The following is a 23,079-nucleotide window of genomic DNA, read 5'->3' as shown; positions in this document are numbered from 1 at the left end:
TGCAATTTGTCTGTGAGCTGTGATCTCATTTGGAAAAGTTACTGTGCCCCAAATATACCTCTGTATTTACCATTTCTGTTCCTGCGTGCTTGAGGGCTGCACGTGGAAACAGCAGGCCTTGTGGCCCACCAGCTCCAGGACTGTGCACTCATTCCCTGCTTCCTTTGGGAAAACCTCCCATGGCTGACCACTGGCTGATAAAGAGGGGAGTATGATTCTCCAGACAAAGACTACAGGCCAAAGAAGGAATAAAGGAAGAGCTCTGAAGACACAAAGGTCTTGCTTCCCTACAGCGTCCCCGCTAAGGAGAAAGAAAAGCTGCAGAACTAGCCATTGCTTCTATGGCAGCATCGTAAAAGACACCCGTATGCACCAGAGCGTCTCTGAGCCAGTAAAAGCTACCTTCCAAATATGAGACGGTTAAGCCAACTTCAACCAGCCACCTTCTCTGCCAGGACCAGGGTGTCTGATCAACTTGTCAAATTCCATGGGAAGCTAATCAATGGTCCCGCCAATCAGCCTTGTGAACCTTATTTTTGGGCCAAAAGTTCCAAACTGTTTTCTGTTTGTTGAGTGGACTCTACAGGACAGAGCAGAACTGGCCCACTGGGTCCCCAAAACTGGAATTCTTCATGGGAGCTGAATGCTGCATCTTTCTACCTTGAAGAGGCTGGTAGCTGAGTTCAAACTGCCAATTTTTCAGTTCTAAAAAAACCAAAAAACCTCACTGCCATCAAGTCAATTCTGGCTCAGAGTCAACAATACATGAAAGGGTAGAACTCTCTCTATGGTTTTCCGAGACTGTAACTTTTATGGGAGTAGAAAAACCTTGTCTTTCTCCCTTGGACTGGCTGGTGGTTTTGAACTGCCAACCTTGAAGTTAGCAGCCAAACACGTAACCATGATGTCACCAGGGCTCCTAACATTTTGGTTAGCAGCCAACTAGTAGCAACCAACCCTTGGGCATCGAATCAATTCTAACTTACTATGACCAGATAGGCCATAGTAGAGAAGACCCTAGGGTTTCTGAGGCTGTAAACTCTTACAGGAGGAAATAGCCTCATCTTTCTCCTGGGGAGTGGCTGGTAGGTTTGAACGGCTGACCTTGGGGTTAGCAGCCAAGTGGACATTACTAGCCATTTGTACAGGCTGAAGTCCTGTATGAATGCATCAAAAAGGGCTGCTGGGCAAAGTGAAAACCAACTTGTGTACTGACAGGGCCGGCAGTTAGGGGCCTCACGACACTAGTGTCTCGCAAACACTTTCAAATGGAGACACTCACCAAAGCTTAAAACCCAAAACTTAACCTGTTAGACCAGCCACGGTTACAGACACCAAATTCTCTATTGCAGTTGTAAATTTTATCTTTAATCCCAAACACTGCCCTTGCATATGTACGATGTACCAAGACGGCTTCTCAGAGGATGTTTCCAAGGGCGCAGACGTGTGGTAACAGGCTAAGCCTGAGAGAAAACTGATCAAGAGTAGATGGTTCCCTGCCCTTCTTCAGCAGCTGTTATCTGCTCAGAGGAAAACAACAATGCCATGAGATTGGGAGGGATGAGGAGGCAGCGATGAAATGAGCGAGGGACAGGGAATAATCCTTGCCCAGCTAATTTTCAAATCGATGTTGCGACAAGTCAGGGTATTACTGTGGGGAACTGCAGTTAGCACACAGAGGAGCGCTTGCGTTTTCTCGCTCTCCTTTGAACATCCTTAGCTGTTGATCTGTGGCAGATTGGAAAGCTTGGAGAAATGCAAGCATGACGGAAATAGAAAGTGTGCGCTATGCACTAGGCTCACATTGTCTCCAGAGAAGTCCTTTCAGAATTTCAAACTCAAGTGGGGCTCAGCAGTGCCGCCCGCACACGCACAGTGTATTTTCTCACGGGGAGGGTGGCACTTTTGTAATCAAGTTTGATGGACATACATACAGCAGAAAAAGAAGGACTTGAACCTTAAACGGAAAGATTCAAGACTTGCACAGCATTAAGATCACTTCAAACTCTACTAGGAAGCAAAACAAAATGGGTACAGCTCTGTTGTGTGTCTCAAGAGGGACAAGCGAATACTGGTTCTACGGAAGGCGCCGTTGGCGGCTGGTGGCTGGGGTGATGCGCTTGCTGTTGGTGTGGCTAGAGCATCGGCTGTCATGAAACGGCACCTTATGGGGTGCTCTTCCTAATTGGAGCCCATCTGCTTAAAAAATCCCTGTGGCCCCAGCTTGCGGAGTGAGGCCGGGTGCTGTCTGAGGAAGGTCCTTGTCTTACACTGCTGCAGACTGCCGAGGCACTGGGCCGAGAGAAAAGGAGGGAAATCTGGGTCTACTCAGGACAAGGAGTCCCTGTGACACCACATCCCGTTCTATAAGGAAGGGAGAGCGCTCCTCCCATGGGTCTGATTCACAAGAGAGAAAGAGAGAAAGTTGTAATGCTGCTATTCTACTGGAAGAGTGGCTGTGGTGGGATGGGAGGCCAGGGGCGAGGGGGGGAGGGGCAACAAAGACTGGCATCACAGATGTGTCCCCACATACCAAATGAACATGCCAGCAGGGCATCTATGGGGGAAATTCTGGCTTGGGAGGACAGTGTGGCAGAAACACTCCAGGTGCCCTGACCCTGCTGCCACCCTTAGTTCCAGGTCTGTCTAAACAGTCTCCGCCAGCTACTTCGCTGGAAGTGTGAATCTGGAGGGGGTCAGGCACACAGGGCAGCCTAACAGGTAAAGACACTCAAAGCTTTGACATTCCTCCCTCTCTGCGGCGGGAGAGGGGGACCTGTCCTACACAGTGAATGCTCAAGTTTTTTAAAAAAAAATTCATTGTCTCTTGTAAAAAAGAAAAAGATTTAATGAAGCATCAAATAAGAGTGATGTCTAAAGCCAGGTGAGCGATGAGAAAGTTTGCTAATCATTACAGAAAACCTCTTATTACATGTAACACAGACACCTACACTTACCACTGCCTGTAATGGTTCAGTGACATTTTAAATAAACAATACACTAGATTGCATCATTTTCTTCCATAATCTCCCTCTGCTTTTTACTCCAAATGTGGCTGAGGATTCTAAACCAGACTGAAGTCACAGGTTTTAGGACAGAAGAACGTTCACCCCAAAGCTGGGGAGACGAAAGACGTAGCACAAGTGCCCAGCCTGTCCGTATTCTACATTTGGGAAGATAAGGCCTGACACGTTCTTAGCAGAATACAGAGGCGCTGCGGTGGCATAGTGGGTTATATACTGACTACAAGGTCAGCACGTCAAACTCACCAGCCCACTTCATGGGAGAAAGATAAGGCTTACTACTCCCACAGAGTTAGTCTCAGAAGCCTACAGGGACAATGCTACCATATCCTAGGTAGCATGGTAAGTCAGTCAGTTTGATGGTAGTGCGTCTTTCGTAGAGTTTGATCTTTTATTGACAAACATAATGCTCTCATTCTCTCAAGGACATAGAATCAATCAAAACTTAATTCTACATTCCAAGCTATATTCATAAAAAAAGTATCGTCTCCCGATTCAAGAAGCCTATCAGACATTTTTCTGAACTACTACCACCCTATGGAGGATCAAGAAAAGAGCTGCACACGTGGATGTGGCTCACCATCCAGGTATACTTCTGTACCACTTTTGTTCCAAGATAAAGCATTTAGGGTCAAAGAGTTCTCAAAATTGTTTCCTAGTTAGAAACATTTTCTAACCAAGGGCTTCTGAGATTACTGCAGAGAAAGACAGACAATTTTTCTGGAAACAGTCCATCCCTTGCACACACACACACACACACACACACACTCCCAGCATCTCAAAATGAACACTATTTTAACAGGGTCAAAAACTGGCCAGTCTGAGATTACTGTGGAAGCTGCAGGCCCACACCACCACTAATCCTCGGCCTCGTCCTGAGCTAGACTGTGCTTGTAGGCGTCACTTCTGCAGAAATCAAAGACACACACACACACCCAAGAACCCAAGACAGTTTGCAGGAGGCCTGCTCTCCACCACAGGAACTGTGGGGGCCGTTGGCTGCAGAAAGAGCCTGATCTCACAAGGGCCGTTCTAGACTTTCTAGGCACAACACACAGAAGCATCCAGCCTGAAAAGCAGGTGGTCCCATGCTCTGGTGCCCAAAGAGCAGTGAGACCCAGAAAGAGAGCCAGCAATTTGCTCCGCTGTGCAGACCGGCCTCCTGACTTAACTGTCTCAGGGGCAGAGTACAGGGAAAGCTATCGGGAGGTTTGAGAAGCAGTTTAATTGGCTGAATAAACAAAAATGATGATCTACTTCACGGGAAGAAGTTTAATCTCCCTCTATCTACACACACAGACCTTTTTCCTTGGGTCGGGGCAGTTTCAAAGAACCAAGAGGGAAAGAAGGCTGCAGTTAGAAGAGGGGCAAAGACAGCAGGAGTGAGGAAGGAGAGTACAGCTGACTGACAATGCTGGTCTTCCCCCTTGACCCTCTGACATCACAAAATGGAAAGGCAAGGCCAGGCAGGAGGGCAGCAGCGGAGATGGCGTGCCAAAAGGAGGAATCAACCCTTCTTGGAAGTCCAAGAAGAAAGACAACTCGGGGGAGGGCTGGCTACTTCTGAACGACAGCTGTGAAAAATCATGTGTTTTCACATAATTTAATTACTAGTGAAACACTTACAGCATGAAGAGTTAAAATTAACAAAAGTATCGCTAATGTTAACTCGAAGACCTTTCCGATGGGTAACCCCCTCACTGCCATTGAGCCCATTCCCTCACAGCGACCCTCTGGGACAGGTAGAACTGCCCCTGTGGGTTTCTGAGGATAATAACCACTTACAGGCGTAGGAAGCCACATCTGACTCCATGGAGCGGGCTGGGGTGGTTTTGAACTGCTGAACTTGTGGTCCGCAACCCATGTAACCCACTATATACCACAAGGGATATGAAAACATGCTCGCTCATAGACACTGCTGTTCTAAACTGCTCAAAGAAAACGTTGCAGCCACCAACACAACCCTCTGCATTTCGATCCAGTAGCTATGGTCCTTCTGGGGCTAGAGGTGAAAGGCAGTCTGGTCAGGCTGTGTGTAAACCAGCCCGCAGTGCCTGAACTTGCTGGACTTCTGTTCTGCGATGTGGTTCACACTTTACACCTTACCCAGAAACTCAGGTAAGGATTTATCTGTGCTAGCCTCAAACCTAACCAACTCCTCAGCGGTCCCAGTGGCGTCTCTCAAGGCTGCCTCTAGTGTCGGTGCAGGTCACAAGCCCTAAAGTTGCTCAAATCATTTCAATCGAAAGTTAGTTTAAAGAAATACCCATCAAATACCAGTCAGTAATTCTTGACTATAGGTAATCATAGAGAAACTAAACGACACCCCCCCAACACACACACACATACACACACACACACACACACACACACACACACACACACACACCTCAAATGTAAAATGAGAGAGCCCCAACTGCTCAGTACTCAGAACAAAGAAAGACGTCTGGAAGTGTCACACTCTCTTGGTTCAAGCCCACCAGCTGCTTCCTGGGAGAAAGAGGAAGCTATCTGCTCCCGTAGAGATTTACAGCCCTGGAAATCCTGCAGTGTCACTGAGTTGGAACTGACTGGGAGGCAGTCAAGTTCTGTACTTTGGACTAAGGTGTCCTGTTTCCCCCAGCTCCCACCGGATGCTGGAAATCAATCAGATGACACGGAGTTTCAGATGTCTGTATGGATAAGGCGAAGCCCCGGTAGCCTGGTGGATTACGAGTTGGGCTGCTAACTACAAGGTCAGGGGTTCGAATTCACCAGCCACTCTGAGGGAAATGGATGAGGCTGTCTGCTCGAATTAGGTTCATAGCTTTGGAAACCCAAAGGAGCAGTTCTACTTTGCCCCATAGGGTCACTGTGAGTCAGACTAGTCTGAATGAGTCAGATCGGGTTGTTGGTTTGGTTCTGACAAGATGGGACTGTCGACGACCAGCTGAACTGACAGGGGAACTGGCACATCACAATGTCCTACACTGAGGTCCATTGTTCATGAGTCACACCCGGAGAAGGCAGAGAGCTAGCAGGTGTGTGTCCTAGTGTCACATCTCCTTCTGCAGATGGATAGCTGGACAGGAATATCTGCCAAGACGAGCCACTTGAAATAATTAAACTCAACTCACAGAACACCAACTTGCCTGGCATTGGCAGTTGGTCAAACAACTAAAAGGCAGTCGGGCTCACAGTCACTGTGGAAATCCCTGCAGTGTATTCGTAATTTTATGCCAAGCGGCTTCACCTGCCATTACCCAAACTGCCCCATGCCCAGCCTCTATTCACTCAGGTGAAATTAAGTCCTCACCTGCTAGCTGGAAGATCAACAGTTTGAATCCACCAGCCACTCCACAGAAAAAAAGTGAGGCTGAGGCAGTTGGCATCTAAAAAGACAGCCTGGGAAACCCTATGGGGCAGTTCTACTCTGTCCTACAGGGTCCCAGGGAGTTGGAATTGACTTGGTAGCAGTGTTTTTACTTTTAATGTTTATTACGTTTTATAAAAAGGTAACTAAAATGCCAAGACTCAGCAATAAATGAAACCGGGAGCCCTGTGGCTGAGCCCTGATGGCATTAAAGGTGCACCTACACTTGCCTTGGAAAGGCGGGCTCCCCAGAACGAGGCCATTCCCCAAGTCCCCCAAAGGCAGGAAAGACACACTTGGTAGGTAGGTCTTAAAACCCTTGGCGAAATTCCTCAGGGGCTCCTTCCATTTGACTGATATGTAATTAATCAAAGACGTCTCACAGGTTGCTCCTTCTCCACAAGGCACACGAAGTGGTGGTGTAACGCGTCACCTCCAATGCTGCCATGGGTCTGAAAGAAGCTCCTGTGGCTTAGATTCGTTCTTAAACGGCTGATACTGGAGGGCTCACCAAACTGGAGCCAACTCCATAGCACCTACCAACACAGATTGAGGACAAAGAGCCCCGGTGGCACCGTCAGCTCAGCGTTGGACTGCTAACTGCAAGTTTGGCAGTTCAAACTCCTGGTAGCACAGGGGCTGTGTAGGAATCGACTCAATATTAAGTACATGTTCATTTAAGGAGCCTTGGGAAAGACGAGGCTTTCTACTCCCATAACAAGTTATAGTCCTGGAAACCCACAGGGACAGTTCTACCCTGTCCTATTGGGTAGTGGTGCCTCAGAATCCATGTCAATGAGCGAGCCGCAGGCCAGGCTCTGATCTGCTAACTACAAACCCCCTAGCCATGCCTGAAAAGTACAGTGAGGCTGTCTGCTACTGTAAAGCTTTGGTTTTGGAAACCAGACACAGGGTCACCATGGGTCAAAACTGGCTCCATTGCAGTGGGTGGGATTATGTTCACTTAATAGTTTCAAAAAGAATCTCTCGAGAGGACAGCCTTTAAAATAAATCATCTTTTAATTCTGTATGTAGACCAGTAATTTTCAACTGTCCTTGCAGTTACATTATTGAAAACAATTTTATTAATTACATATCTTATATCCCATGGAACAGACACCTACATTACTGAAGTTTCGCAAATTTTTGGCCATGCCAGATCTTTAACTTCTGAATGAATGAAATTAGGAAGATGCCTCAAGATGAAACTGTCAGCTGGTCCACTCTGCTCAGAATGAGCACGGAGCACAGAAAGGGAGGCAGAACTTTACATGCTCACCACCATCAGGTCGATTCCGACTCACAGACTCTACAGGGGTCCCGAGACTGCCGTTGTTCATGGGGGCAGACAGCCTCATCTTTCCCTAGTGAATGACTAGTGGTTTTGAACAGAGACCTGGCGGTTAGCAGGCCAACACCGAACCCACAACACCACCATGGTGCCTGTACATCGGGAGAGGAAATGGCCTTCCACCTGAAGCCCAGGAAAGCATTGATCAAGTACGTGTGACAGCTCACCTAGTCTGGGGAGCGAAGATGGGAAGAACACGAGTATCTGCCCAGGTCTACTAGGAACCGATTCTGTCACACCTTCAAATCACGGTGGTGGGAGATGCCAGCATCTCCTTCTCACTGACGGGGAAGCAGGCTTAGAACAGGGGGGAGCCGACCATAGCTAACCAGCGTTGGTGGGGCTGGGCTGCACGGTCTGTCTGCTGCCCCTGTGCACATGCCAGAGGAGTCCTACAGCGTTGGGGCCAAGGTTAGAGTGTCATATGGATGGTGGAGGGAACATCCTTCTAAGAGCCCCTGAGGAGACCCCCGTACCCACCCACCCACCCTCCCCATTCTAGGTTCAGCCACTGCACACGGTTAGCACTGGGGAAAGCAGGTTTTGACCATCAGCCTTGGGTCCTCCTTCCTCTACCCCAGCCCCAAGTATTCTGGGGCTTCAAAAAGTTTGGGTGAAAACATATTTAAAAGATAATGTTATTTAGGGGTCACAAGGGTGAGGGGTGGGTGGAAGGAGAGAAAAAAGAGGAGCTGAAACTAAGGGCTCAAACAGAAAGTAAATGTTTAGAAAGTCATGATGGCAACATACGTGCAAATATGCTGTACAATTGACGTATGAAATGTTATAAGAACTGTATGGGCCCCCAATAAAATAATAGAAAACAAAAGATAATGTTATTCTCTTGTGAACTTTCTAAAGCCTCCTCAGATCACATAATACCCATTAAGAGACAGACATCCCTAGTTGAAACATTTATTTACTAATTTTTTTAATATTCCCAGTTTAAGCATAGAGGGAATCCTCGGTGGCATGTGGACAACAACTTGAGTTACTATCCACTAGGTCAGTGGTTCGAACTCACCAGTTGTTCTGTGGGGACAAGATGAGGGCTTCTAAAGCTCCTATAGCGTTACAGCCTAGGAAACCCACGGGGGCTAGTCTGGTGTTCATGCTGTCCTGCGCGGTCACTCTGAGACTCGACAGCAGTGAGTGTGAGTTTTTGAGACCAGGTTAAGCATCCATTAAGGGCCAGCGTGTGAACAAAAAGGGATCAATGACCCCAATGCGGCAAAAAAATCTACTCAAGTGGCGACTTAGCAAATACAAGAAGCCAGAAGAAAGAGATGAGCTACCTGAAACCATTGTGGGTCTGACACTTACCTTAAGCCGTAACAAGGCAACGTGAAGAGGCGAAACAGCGCCAGGAAAACCCTCAGGGGGAGCAGGGTGAAGACGTAGAGGAACGCATCCAGGCACAGGAAGATGCCAAACACCATGAGCTAGGTTTTCAAACCAGAAAACAAGACAAGACAAAACAAAACTTACTTGTTAAAGAACTGTCGGTGCAAACGTTAAGCAATCAGAAGCCAAACCAAGCTCGCTGCCATCTGATCGATACGACTCAGAGCGACCCTCAAGGCAGGGTAGAATTATCCCCATGTGTTTCCGAGACGGCACCTGTTTATGGGAGTAAGAAACCTCATCTTTCTCCCGAGATGCTGGTGGTTTTGAACTGCCAACCTTTCAGATTGCAGCAGCCGCTCATGTAACCACTATGCCACCAGGACTCCAAAGGCTGTCTATAATGTGTGGGAAGTTCACTCCTTATAGTTCAGCTGTGGGAATAACAAATTCACAGTTGTACTTGTATGTGAACCTCACTTCTAAGAACATCCTCTGTCAAAGTGCACGTGGTGCTACTGCCTCCAGTCTTTTGCTCGCCCTGCTCAGAAGTCAAGCCACTCGGGAGGGGCGGCACCTGCCCAGGGCGGTGAACCACCAGGTGCCATTGGCTTAAACTTTGACGCCAAGACCGCAAGGCTCTCTGACAAAACTTGTAAAATCGAACTATGCTCCTCATTCGCTTGATGATTGCTTGTTTACATAGAGAACGTTTCACTGGTGGGAAAGAAAGGACTCCCTATGGAGTTAAACATCTGTTTCTCTCACATTAAATATGCATATGCAAAATGATCACTACTTTAAACACAATTCCCCTTCCATTCTAAATTAGTGACCCTGAATTTCAGAGGACCAGCAGCTGGCTGTTATGGTCTTTCTCTACTCTGTCTGGGCTACCTGCTGCACCCTTCCCTTAGGTGGGGGCTGGGGGGTGTATGCACACATCTTCACCCATCACTTGTAGGGCTGTATTTCCCGGGAGGGTGGGGCGTTCTGATAGTTTGCAGACGCAGGCACACTTCAAACCAGCCACAAACCAGCCAGGCTCCAGAGTCAGCTTTGCAGGAGCAGTGTTTTCTGACTGCCTGACACACACAGGGCACCACATGTACACGTACACACACACACACACACACACACACACACACACACACACACACAAAACTTTGTACCTCCAGTTAAAATTGTCCTACATCAATTATCATTTAGTATCCACCATTAATTGAAAGACCACATCTTATTACTTTTTGATGAAATTAAATATTAAAAAATATTAAAATATTTTAAAAATTACACTCACAGTGCATATATAATTTCTATATATGCACATATATATATACCAGGTTCCTTAATCAGAATAGATTAACCCTGAGAGCCCTACTCTTCTCTTTCTCTTTGAAAGGATTTACGCTCCTCATGCACAATGACGACAACGAGGGCACAGTGTTCAACCACAAAGTCACGTGTGCAAGGCTCAAAACCAAACTCATGGCCACCTGTGCGGTTAGGTACCCCAACACCTAGCCCACAGGCATCATCTCTACCCCTCTTCATCTCTTCCTTCTGAGTTGCTGGCCCCGAGGCATGGGAGGGAGGAGGGGAGAACCAAGGTCAACATAGCTGACAAGACGCTGTCCCACCAACTTGTAGCAAACTGGCGTCTGCAAAATTTGCGAGAGGCCATGGGAGGTGGGTGGGAGCTGCTACAATGGGGACTACGATCCATGTCACAGAATTAAACACCTGTTTATCACTGACTGAAAATCAGTATGTTTTGTAACCATTCGAGGCACAATAAAAAGTTTAAGAAAAAGAAGATGCAATAAAATCTGTGTCTATATTCCTGCGTTTCATGCAAAGGAAGAGGCAGTGCCTGTGTGCAGTTGGGGGGTGAAGCTGCCGGCTCCTCTGCCACCTGCTGCTTCAGCTCTGGAAGCAGGAGGTGCCTAAAGCCGACCTTTCCAGAAGGCATCTTGGTGAGTGCATGAGATGGGGTGCGGAGAAGGTAGGGTTGCCTTTCTCACGACCATTTGTGGGATCGAATGGTCCAGCTGGGCTGTTCCCAGGGACTGCGCATGTCCCGGTGGGCACAGCTCCTTCAGCCCATGGCGACACTAGCAGGTGAGTAAGAAAGGCCTGGGCAGTGCTGGGGCGGTCAGGGCAGAACTCCGTATGCCGGGGGCAGGGAGGCGAGGGTGAGACAGACAGACAGACACACAGACCACTGCCAAACTGACCTCAGGAAGCTCCAGAAAGCGCTTCATGGATGAGGAGGTGAGCAGGGCTTCTGGAGAGGAGGAGCAGGCGGTGGAGATGGGGTGAGGGAGGGGGTGGGGAGGGCAAGGACAGGCACGTGAGGAACTATGGAGACGGGCACTTCCTCCTAGAGATAAGGGCAGCCACTCTTGGGCCGCGGAGGACTTTGTATCATTTAAGGTGAACAAGTAGAGCTGGAACGCTCCGCAGAAGGGAGGATGGGGCACTTTGGACATGAGCGATCAGTCCCTGCAGGGCGGCACACTTGTTAACGCAGAGGGGCAGCGGAAAAAGAGGAAGCCCCTCTATGAGATGGACCCACGCCGTGGCTGTGACAATGGGCTTAAACAGAACACTGGGAGGGTGGTGCAGGACCGGGGAGTGTTTCCTACACTGCACCTGGGTCCCGATGAGCTGGGACCCAATTACTGAACAAGGGAAACAAATGTAACAACGGCCCACAGGCCTTCTCCCTCACACTTCAAACCAGTCACATCGACTCAGTGGCTGACCATACCACTCGTGGCTCAACGACCATCAAAGGAGGTGGCCGGATTCCAAAGAAATGCTGCCTGGGTGCAAAGCCATTCTGTAGCCAAGAGCACACCCAACACTGTAGCATCTCAGTGACAAGCTTCCCTGGAGGAGAAAACCCAAACTCACTGCCCTGTAGTCCATGCAGTCATAGTGACCCTATAGGGCAGGGCAGAGCTGCCCTTGTGAGTGTCCGAGACTGTGACTCCTTACAGGAGCAGAAAGCCCTGTCTTTTTCCCATGGAGAGACTGCTAGTTTGAACTGCTGACCAAGCGGTTAGCAGCCCAATGCTTACCCACTACACCACCGGGGCTCCTGGGAGGAAGAGGGCAGATACAGTTGTTGGCATGTCTTGCTTTCCCACAAACCGGAAAGACACTGTTAAGTTCGAGACAGAGGAAATGGAGAGAGCTTCATGCAGAGAATCTGGAAGCCCTGCTTCCCTGGAGGAGGGAGGGCTCCCTGGCCTGGTCTTGCTCGGGGTGAACACAGGTGTGTGTTTCATTTACCTGGCAGCCCGGGCATTGGCAGGGGCTGCACAAGGAGCTGCAGCATGCTGCCAAGTGCTATGAACGTCCTTACAGCCTGTATGGTGGCCCTCTCCCTGGGTCCCCGTGAGAGAAGGCCCAGCTCAATGTGCCAACAAAAGCAGTCCTCCTTCCACACGGGGCTCAAACATAATAGGGCTGAGCGGCACATTTCCTTGTTAGACACAGGGCGCTCTGAGTCAGGCCAACTGACAGCAACAAACAAGGGCAAATGCTTACCGGGGGACGCTCACTTGATATTCTCATTAGGCTCAGGGGTTAAGGCAACTTGCTTTGTGCTTGCTTGCCATTTGCCAAATTCCTAGTACATACAACATGCACAAACAGCGGGCATTTAATGAATTGGCCTACAAAAAGGATAAACATTTCCCAGTTAGGTTTGCTGCTAGCTTTGAAATGTCATTGAGAACTGAAATTGAGCATAGATGATTAACAAGAAGAGTGCACACATTCACACCTCCAGTTAATTTGCACAGCATCTTGATAAAAACATGCAATTACTATTTCCTTTTCATTTGAACCAAACCTACAGAGCGCATTCACACACACATTCTTCTTAAGTAGTGGCTAGGGCCTGCACTCTGCTGGTGTAGTGGTTATGCAATGGACTGCTTAATCAGCAAGGTCAACAGTTCGAAGCCACCAAGAGAGAGATGAGGCTTTCTACTCCTGTAAAGAGTTACAGTCTCCGAAACCCACACAGACCCTTCTAACCCTGTCCTATAAAATTACAATGGGTCGGAACTGACTTGATGGCAGTGAGAGTTTTTTTGTTTGTTTAAGTTCCTCTTTTGATAAATGCAAAATCACTCTGCCCTTTAAAACACATTTAACATGTCAAGATCGGCAAGATGGTGTGGCTGGCAATAAAGCAGCAGCAGGTGGCAGGTGCTCCTTGGCCAGCCCTGCCTGTCCCCGGAGGGCAGAACCTCCCTCACAGGAAGGTGGCACAGACGGTGATCACGTACAGGAGGAGCAGGAGACTGAGACACAGCAGAGGATCATCCGAGCATCAGCCGCACACCTGCCAGGCAGCCGCTCACTGGAGGGAGGCTTGGCTTCAACTCTTTCCTCTGGGGTGGATGTGAGGAAAAACCTCCCCAGGGCTGGGCAGTCTCCCATCGGAGTCTCCACCTCCCCTCTCTAACTGAGCACTTACCACAGTGGCAGAGACACGGCAAATGACAGGCTCACTTGCTTCACAAGTTCAAAGCCTAACAAAGGAACTGATGGCCCAGAGAAGATTACCACAATCCACAGGTAAAAAGATGACTTTATAATTCACTACACACTCATACACGTTTGTTCCAAGAAATGCAGGGTGGTAGTTTCTATTCATCCTCCACTCCCCTTTTTTACGTGTCCCCCCAATCTTCCCTACTCCCCTCAAATCCCTGTTTAAATAAATAATGGCTGGCCTCGCTACATTGATTCATGCTCTGAGCGGTGACTGCCTGGCAGAATCTGAGAGCCTGTTAGTCCCGCTTTGTGGGCAGGTGGGGCAGGCTGAGGCGGATCTCTTGCTCAGCAGCCTCATCAGGCAATGAAGATGCTTCACACTGGCTGGCTTCAGGGAGCTCTGGGCAGGGCTCGCATTTTTGAGCCAACACACATAGGGCAGTTCTTTGTACCAAAATGCATAAAAAACATCCCGTTACAAATTGCAGAGGCTCAGTCTAAAGTTATTCCTCTTAAAATTCATTCTCAGAGCAGACATGCCAAAAAACCTTTAATTATGTGACAAGTAAATTTCTCAAAATAATGATTGACTCAGACAGCTATGATGAAAGAGTTCATGCTACCCACAACTCACCACCAATAAAAATCACACTGCTTCACCTCAGTTCAGAAATTCAGTCACTCCTTAGATTGTGACCGAGCATCTACTGCGGGCCAGGCGCTGTTTCAGGTGCTGTGAAGGACAAAGCCAAAGACATCTCTCTGCCCTTAGGAGGTCTACACCCTAAGGGCCTCCTCCAGGCCATCCATGGCGCTAAGCACATTAACCCGTGGGACCCTGGCAACCACCTGCCAGGCAGGGACAGCACCTGGCAGTGTGTGGAACACCCAGGGCTGTGGAGGGGACTGTGTTCAGGGCCCGTGTGGCTCAGCCCTACAGCCCTTTCCACTCGGGCTCAGAGGTCAGGGCAGCTGCTGGTAAGCAGAGAGTTCCGTGAGGGAAGACTTTATAAAGTAATGGTGCGAGAGAGATCACAGTGGCTGGGAAACAGGGCACTGGAGAGAGATGTCGGATGATCTCTGGAAATAAGTGACTAACTCAAAGAGATAAACGATGCCCTGAGTGCCAAGCTCACACACAGCCTCTCAAATAGTAGCTGGTGGGGCAGAGCCTGGGCCCTGAGGCTGGTGTGTGTTCCAGACGGCCAACCTGTGAAGCTGGGCAAGGTTGTGCCACGAGAAAAACGTTTCTGAGAAGACAGACACGGAAGGCTGGGCCCCGGAAGGCTTCAACTTCGTGAGGCCACAACTTCGAGACCTGGAGCTTTGGGGGCCCCAGACTACTCTGCTGTCAAGGGCCCCATGCTGAGACGTAAACCATCGCTGGCTAGAATACTTTGCTCTGGAAAGAACTTCTTGGACTATTTCCCCCAAATGTTCCCTCTACGCCCCCACCTCAAGAGAAAAGTAGGACAAAGTACTTCCACTTAACACTGAAACCTCCTTTTCTGTGTGTCTGTCCACCGCCCACATCACACCCCACCTGATTCTTGTGGTCCTTACGAGGGCAGCCTTCCACTCTCAATCTCAGAAGGGAAAGAAATGGCTGGCGGGGGGTGGGGGTGGGGTGGAGAGAGAGAGCGCACGAGCGAGCGACGTCTTGCCCAGGGCTGGCAGGGCTAACCAGCTCACTGCTGCTTCCACATGTCCCCACATTGGTGCATTGTAATGGAAAGGTGATCACTGTGACCATGGCAACCTCTGCTTCCCATGACAACAATGGCTTCTCAACCATGCCCGCCCCCCTCGTTTCACCCCAGAGGGCAGAGCACACCCTCTCCACAGGGTTCCCGGACTGTACATCACTGAAGCAGGCCATCCATCCCATCTTTCTCCAGCAGAAGAGAGACCGGCTGTTCAGTAGGCCAGCACCTAACCATTGAGCCTCCAGGGCTCCTTAGCAGGTGGTACAGCACCCCCACTTAACCCCCCCAGAAAAGCAATAGCCCAAATCTATGGCCAGGGAGTCAATTCTGACTCCAAGGCCCCAGGGCAGAGTGGAACTGCCCAGGCAGTTGCAGAGGCTGGTCATTTTGGGAAGCAGACTGCTACATCATTCTCCCATGGAGTGGCTGGGGGGCTCTTTCCTTCTGTTGGCAGCCAAGTGCCTTAACCACTGTGTCGCTAGGGCTCCCTAAAAGTCTAGTCCTAGTAACAATCACTCACTGCGACCAAGTTGATTCCAACCCACAGCGACTCTACAGATCAGGGTAGACCCACCCCTGAGTTTCCAAGATTGCTAGGTAATGTCTTTTTATTTAATTTAATAAATTAAATAATTTGTTTTAATAAATCATTTTCTTGGGGGCTCTTACAGCTCTTATAACAATCCATACATCAATTGTATCAAACGCATTTGTACGTATGTTGCCGTCATCATTGTTTTTTAAAAACCATTTTATTGGGGGCAGATACAACTCTTATGACAATCCATACATCCATCCATTGTGTCAAGCACATTTGTACATTTGTTGCCATCATCATCCTCTAAACATTTGCCTTCTACTTGAGCCCTTGGTATCAGCTCCTCATTTTCCCCTCCCTCTTTGCCCCCCTCCCTCATGAACCCTTGATAATTTATACATTACTATTATTTTGTTATGGGAATAGAAAGCTTTGTCTTTCTGCCACAGAGCAGCTGATGGTTTTGAATTGACGACCTTGTAGTAAGAAGCCCTATGAACAACGCTTATGGCACATAACAATAGCGTATATTTATATCCACACATGCAGCATGCCTTCAACCTGACAGTTGTTGGGCTTAGGATTTGCTACCTTCTGAAGAAAACAAATTAGTGAGCGGTGACATTAGTTCCATTTAAGACTGAGCAGTTGCACCCCAACCCCCCTGCAGATCGCTGAAGACAAAAGGGGTGCATAAGCAGATGTGGTAAAGACAGAGGATGGTGCCCAGCTATTAAAAAAATGTAGTGTCTGGGTCTTAAAGTTTTAAGTTAAACAAGTGGTCATCCAACAGTGAAGCAACAAGCCCACATGGAAGAAGCACACCAGCCTGTGAAATCGTGAGGTGTCATCAAGACTGGGCAACAGGAATCAGAAGACTCACAACAAACAGTAAACAAACAAACAAACAAACAAAAATGCACTGGTGAGAACAGAGAGGGGGGTTGGAGTGGAGACCCAATGCCCATCTATAGACAATGAAACATCCCCCCACAAAAGGGTGGCAGGGAGGGGATGAGTCAATCAGGGTGCAGTAGAGCACTAATGGGTTACGCACTATACCTCTGATCACTTGAGGCCTCCTCACCCCGCTGCTATCATGCCCCCAGTGCCGCTCCCCAATCTAGACTAGACGGGAGCATGTACATGGGTATAGGCAAGAGATACAACTCACAACACGTGGAACCCAGGAACAGGAGTGGGAATAGAGATGCCAAAAGGGTAGGGGGAAGGGGGGAGGGTGGGGAGAACCGATCAAAATGAATGGCACATAACCACACACCACCATCCAGGGGGAAAAAGAACAGAAACCAGAGGGGAAGGGAGATAGTGGTCAGTGTGAGATTTGAAAATAATTAACAATCTACAGTCTATCAAGGGGCCATGAAGGTTGCAGACTGAGTGGGGAGGAGGGAGGGAAAAAAAGAGGAGCTGATCCCAAGAGCTCAATTGAAAGTAAATATCTAGAAAAGAATGATGGAATATATGTATGAATGTCTGATATAATTAATATATGGATTGTAACAAGAGTTGTAAGAGCCCCCAATAAAATGATTAAAAAAAGACTGAGCAGTTGAATTCAACTTTTAAAAATGTATTAAACACCTGTAATACACAAAGTAAAATCTAAAATTACTTTTTTATCCTAGTGCTACCCACCCTCTATAATAGCCAAGAATATATCAACTGCACAACTGTGGAAGAGAAAGTAATTTAGATAAAAAGTTTAATAATGGTAACCTACACCTGACTCGCATGGGAGAGTACATAGCAGGTGGAGCGATGAGTGAAATTTGTAGATAGTAATGCAACAAGCGCTCGGCTGCTAAATAAAAAGCGGATGGTTCAAGACTACCCAGCAGCCCCATGGGGACTAAAGCCCCGGTGCTCTGCGCTCTGCTCTGGTCAAGAACAGGCTTAGCTCAAAACTGCACTGGGGCAGCTCTACCCTGTTATACAGGGTCACTATTCACCAGAATCACCTCATTGGCAGGTTTTGGTTTGAGAAACACACCCCTCCCCCACTCCCCTATCTTTCTGAGAAGCATGCAGATTTGATGCCCAGGTCACAGCGATCACCTTTCCATTACAATGCACCAAGCAAGAGGACCAAGAGCCAGGGTGGGCAAAACAGTGAGGTAAAAATGACTCGGGATTCCCTAACACTAGGTTTACAGGACTCGTCCTTTTGACTCATTTTGACTTCCTCAATGAACATTACGGAAACCGTTTACATTCACCTCCTGCCATGTACTTTATCCATTGCACGAGACAAATGTATATCCAAATTCATTTTCTTCTAAGCCCACTCATCTCGAAACTCTCGGTGTGGTACACCTAGCTCTACAGATACGTGTCCATTTGACACAAACGTGAATTGAGTATTCATCCCAGGACATCGGTTTCATTCATGAAAGCATTACTTCAGTCTTATATAAACGCAGTCAAAAAGTTCTTAGAAAGTGAGTATCAAATGTGCAGACAACACCAAAGCAGAGATTGTCAAACTGACCAACCCAAGTGACCCTTACGATATGTCAAACCCAGTTTCTCTATGTCCTGTGTTAAATATTGTAAAGTACATATATTTATGTAGTATCAGAGTTTCATTTAGAAGTTAATAGTGTATGATTATGTTTATAAAGTCAGTTATTTTATAAAGAACTGCAGTTTCGTTCACATGTCAATTTCACGTGTCCACAGAGATAGGTTTATAAGAAATGCCCTTAAACCTACTGTTAACCTATAACCCACTACCATCAAGTTGATTCCAACCCTGGTGGTGCAGTGGGTTACGTGTTGGGCTAACTGCAAGGTTAGCAGTTCCAACCCACCAGCTGCCCCACAGGAGAAAGAAGAGGCTGGTGGCTCCTATGAAGAGTTACTATCTTGGAAGCCCATAAGGGCAGTTCTCCTCTGCCCTACAGAATGACTATGAGAAGGAGTCCCAGGCTACAGACGTGTTCAAATACCACCCGACTTGTTCTGACTACACCTGGTTTTCCGTTACAGGTGGCCCAATGCCCAGCTGAGAAATACAAGTTCCTCGTGCACAGGCCCAGCGGCCAGCCTGCACTCTGCAACTGGAGCCCAAGCCATCATTCCAAAGTGCACTTGCTGTCTCTGATGCCTACGCACCAATTCCCTACCTTGGGATCCACCTAGCACCCTCATGTATACGCACATGCTCCGGGTGTGTAGCAAGCAACTCAACCTCTTCTTCTCATGCCTGTCTTTTAAGCAAACTTTCCCTCCTCAAAACGCTTGCCGCCTTGTTTCTGCTAACACCTGGTTCGCTCTGCAGCATCTCCTGTAACCAATTATGTAGCCCTTAGCCCCTCTATCGCCCATCAAGTCCATACTCACACAAGCGCCTGCAGCACCGTAACCGCTTCAGCCACCCAGCCACCCGCCTCCCTGGCTCTGGAGTGCCTCTGGGCACTTAATTTAGGGAGCTGGGCTTGTTGACTCAGAGTCTGAGCTGAATGTCCTCAGGTGGACGCCTACATCAGTGTCATGCCTTTTTCAGGCATGTTTCAGGAAGCCCAAAGTCACTTTGTAACACATCCTGATGAACAACTGTATCTTGAGCATTTCTTACTGGCATTACAAGCTGTTAACTTCCTTAATAAGCCCTTGCATGGTGATCTTGTCTGAGTTCCGTGCAGCCGTTGCTAAGGATATTAGAGCCTGGATCTAAAGTGAAGACGACACCTAGGACTGGGTGGATCCATTCCCGTTGCTCTGGCCCTCACCGGTGGTCTCGTCTTGGGGGAGCTACTGACCTGGCCATGGGATTTTAGCAGCTCACCTGGCACTAAGGAGGTGGGGGGGGCTTTAATGCCGGGCAGTGCTGGCAACTGGGCATTGCCTGGTCAACGTGGTTTTGCTATTAACACAGCAACAGTTGAGATGCCACAGGCTGAATCATGGTAAGCATGGAGCCAGGACTCGCTGCTCCCAGGAATGCCCAGTCTAGGCTGGCCACCCCTGCCCACTTTTCACCAGGGAGCTAATTACACCAAATGTATGCGTACTGAGGATGGGAGCATGACAGAAGACAGCAGGGCGCCAGTGCTCTGCTTTCCTCTGGCCAGTCTCTGTGGTCAGCTGTTAGGAGGACTGGGCTGAGAGAGGAGGCTTGGCCCCTTGCAGGGTTAGGGGAGCCACACTGAGAGGCATGCAATGCAGATTATGGAGATTAAAAGTATAACGTGACAGAACAGCAAGGGGAGCAGAGCAAGGAAGTCCCAAGGGAATACCAAAAATAGACTTTGGGGCCAGGGCGTGGCACCTCATCAGACTCAACCGGAAAACACTCCTAAAGGTCAACAAACAGACCTTGAACTATTTACAGGCTTTTCTTTTTTTTGCCATTGGTGTTTTGCTTTGTTTTCTTTTTCTTGTTGTTGCTTTGCTTTGCTCTGTCTTGTTTTTGTGCATATTGTTATCTCTGCAGGTCTGTCTAGATATGATAGGTGGGATGAACAATCTGGAGGAGAAAACAACGGTACCCACGGTTGGGGGGGGGGAGCATGGGAAAGCAGGAGGTGGGGGGAAAGGAAGTGGTGTTAACAAACCCAGGGACAAGGGAACAACAAGTGATCCAAAATCAGAGGCAAGGAGGGTATAAAAGGCCTGGTAGGGCTTGATCAAAGGCAATGTAACTGAGAGGAATTACTGAAACCCAAATGAAGGCTAACCATGATAGTGGGACAAGAGGAAAGTTAAAGGAAATAGAGGAACGAACTAGGAGGCAAAGGGCATTTATAGATGTCTAAATAAAGGCATATACATATGTAAATATATTTATATATGATGATGGGAAAATATCTCTATGTGCATACATTTGTAGGTTTAGTATTAAGGTAGCAGATGGACATTGGGCCTCTACTCAAGTACTCCCTCAATGTAAGAACACTTTGTTCTATTAAACTGGCAATCCATGATGTCCACCTCCCTGACACGATCGCTGAAGACAAAGTGGGCACATAAGCAAATGTGGTGAAGAAAGCTGATGGTGCCTGGCTATCAAAAGATACAGCGTCTGGGGTCTTAAAGGCTTGAAGAGAAACAAGCAACCCTCTAGCTGAGAAGCAACAAAGCCCACATGGAAGAAGCACATCAGTCTGTGTGATCACTAGGTGCTGAAAGGATCATGTTATCAGGCATTAAAGACCCAACAAAAAAACCATATCGTTGTGAATAAGGGAGAGTACAGAGTGGAGACCCAAAGCTCATCTGTAGGCAACTGGACATCCCCTTACAGAAGGGTCGCAGGGAGGAGATAAGCCAGTTAGTGTGCAGTGTAGCAATGATGAAACATACAACTTTCCTCTAGTTCTTAAATGCTTCCTCCCCCCCACTCCCCAACTATCATGATCCCAATTCTACCTTACAAATCTGGCTAGACCAGAGGATGTACACTGGTACAGATAGGAACTGGAAACACAGGGAATCCAGGACAGATGAACCCCTCAGGACCAGTGGTGAGAGTGGCGATACCGGAAGGGGGGAGGGAAGGTGGGGTAGAAAGGGGAAACCAATTACAAGGATCTACATATAACCCCCTCCCTGGGGGACAAACAACAGAAAAGTGGGTGAAGGGAGATATCGAACAGTGTAAGACATGACAAAATGATAATTTATAAATTATCAAGTGTCGGGGGAGGTCAGATGCTCAGGCATCCTCCTTGAGGGTGCCAGACTGCAGTGGGCCCACTCCCTGCTGGTCAAGGACAGTGGACAGGCTCCTGTAGGAGTTCATACCCTACTGATAATGGTCTCTATCAGTTGAGCCAGGTACAAGCCAAACCGGCTCTGCCATCCAAAGTTAAGCTGCCCATCCTAATTCTAGGATCCTCCCATCTTGTCACATGTATACCCCCAATCCCTCCTCTTCCTATTGTATGTCCCTGGACCACCCCCTCTCATTGCTGTACTACCTATAGTGCAACCCCTTCCTGTGACGTATGTCTTTACCTGTAACTAGTGGGAGTGGGGTTCCACGACCCCAAAAGGAAGCCTGGGTTAGCAATAGAGGTCTCTCGCCCCCCCTCACTTCCCCCTCTCCTCTCTTGTCCTCTCTCCCTTGTTCCCTTTCCCGTGCTCCTTCCCTTCCCCCTCTCTCCACGTGGACCACCAAGCGGGGCTGAAGTGAGCAATGCTACCATAAAATGTGTCTGGTTCCATGTTGGACTCTCTCTTCTATCACTCATGCTCTCGATGACTTTAATATATTACTTATATATCTCAACCGTACAACTGTGCTTACTGAACCCATGGGTAGTGGTGGGGGGCTGGCTTCCCCCACACTTTATACTACAATCAAGGGTTCATGGGGGGGGTGATGAGGAGCTGATACCAAGGGCTCAAGTAGAAAGCAAATGTTTTGAGAATGAGGATGGCAACAAATGTACAAATGTGCTTGACACAATGGATGTATCTACTATGGTTTGTGATGAAATGTTTAAACAAACAAAAAAGTATAACGTGAGCCCCAGCTGGGACCTGGGAGAACCCTGGAAACCAGTATTCCCTATCACCTCCTACAGACACTCTACCAGGCAGCTGCTCCTACTGACAGGGGACAGCCACTGGAATGCAGCGGGCCAAGGAACTCACTAGCCACGCCTCTTCCCTTCCCAGGTGTTCTAGTCAGGCAGAAGTGCGGACCTAGGTTGTTGTTAAGTGCTGTCGAGCTGTTGCCAGCTCATAGTGACCCGTCTACAACAACAAAACACCCCCTGGCCCTGTGGTGCCCCCCCCCACACACACACAATTGTTATGTTTGAGGCCACTGTTGCTGCCACTGTATCAATCCATCTGAGCTAGTTTTACCACATAATGAATACCTCTCTCTCTCTCTCTCTCTCTGGCCTTGGAGGCCAAGGCCACACACACATGGATATCTGGCGGAGAAAGTGCTGCCAGCACGCTGATCACGCTGCTCACTCAGCTGTGTGGAAGTAAAAAAAAAAAAAAAGCTGACAGGCCACACCGGGCACCTATGGAGTTACTGGCAGGTCTGGAACACGAACCCATGCAGGTCACACTTCACATCCTTATTACCTCAGCGCGAGAAGTTCAAGTGTGAAAAGAACTGCTCACAACTGGAAGTAGTTCAAGTGTGAAAAGAACTGCTCACAACATTGGAGACAGGGCATGGTGCCCCAACAAGCTAGACTGGAAAACACAAGTTTTTCTTGCTTGGTATATTTTAATTTGTTCTTCGTCAGTGGATTGAT

At 48.3% G+C, this 23,079-nt stretch overlaps 1 protein-coding gene across 1 annotated transcript in view; it reads right to left on the bottom strand.

Annotated features, from left to right (window-relative positions):
- Positions 1 to 23,079, bottom strand: part of TAPT1 (transmembrane anterior posterior transformation 1) — a 67,169-nt gene that overhangs the window by 23,175 nt on the left and 20,915 nt on the right. The window contains exon 3 of the mRNA XM_004707763.3: positions 9,050 to 9,168. Within this exon, the coding sequence (XP_004707820.2) occupies positions 9,050 to 9,168 (119 nt within the window). The remainder of the gene's footprint in view (positions 1 to 9,049; positions 9,169 to 23,079) is intronic.

Source organism: Echinops telfairi, unplaced genomic scaffold (assembly GCF_000313985.2).
Source record: "Echinops telfairi isolate 266 unplaced genomic scaffold, ASM31398v2 ScPeMD7_7468;HRSCAF=8506_1, whole genome shotgun sequence".
NCBI classification, from domain to species: Eukaryota; Metazoa; Chordata; class Mammalia; order Afrosoricida; family Tenrecidae; genus Echinops; species Echinops telfairi.
This window is presented reverse-complemented; position numbering and strand designations above follow the sequence as displayed.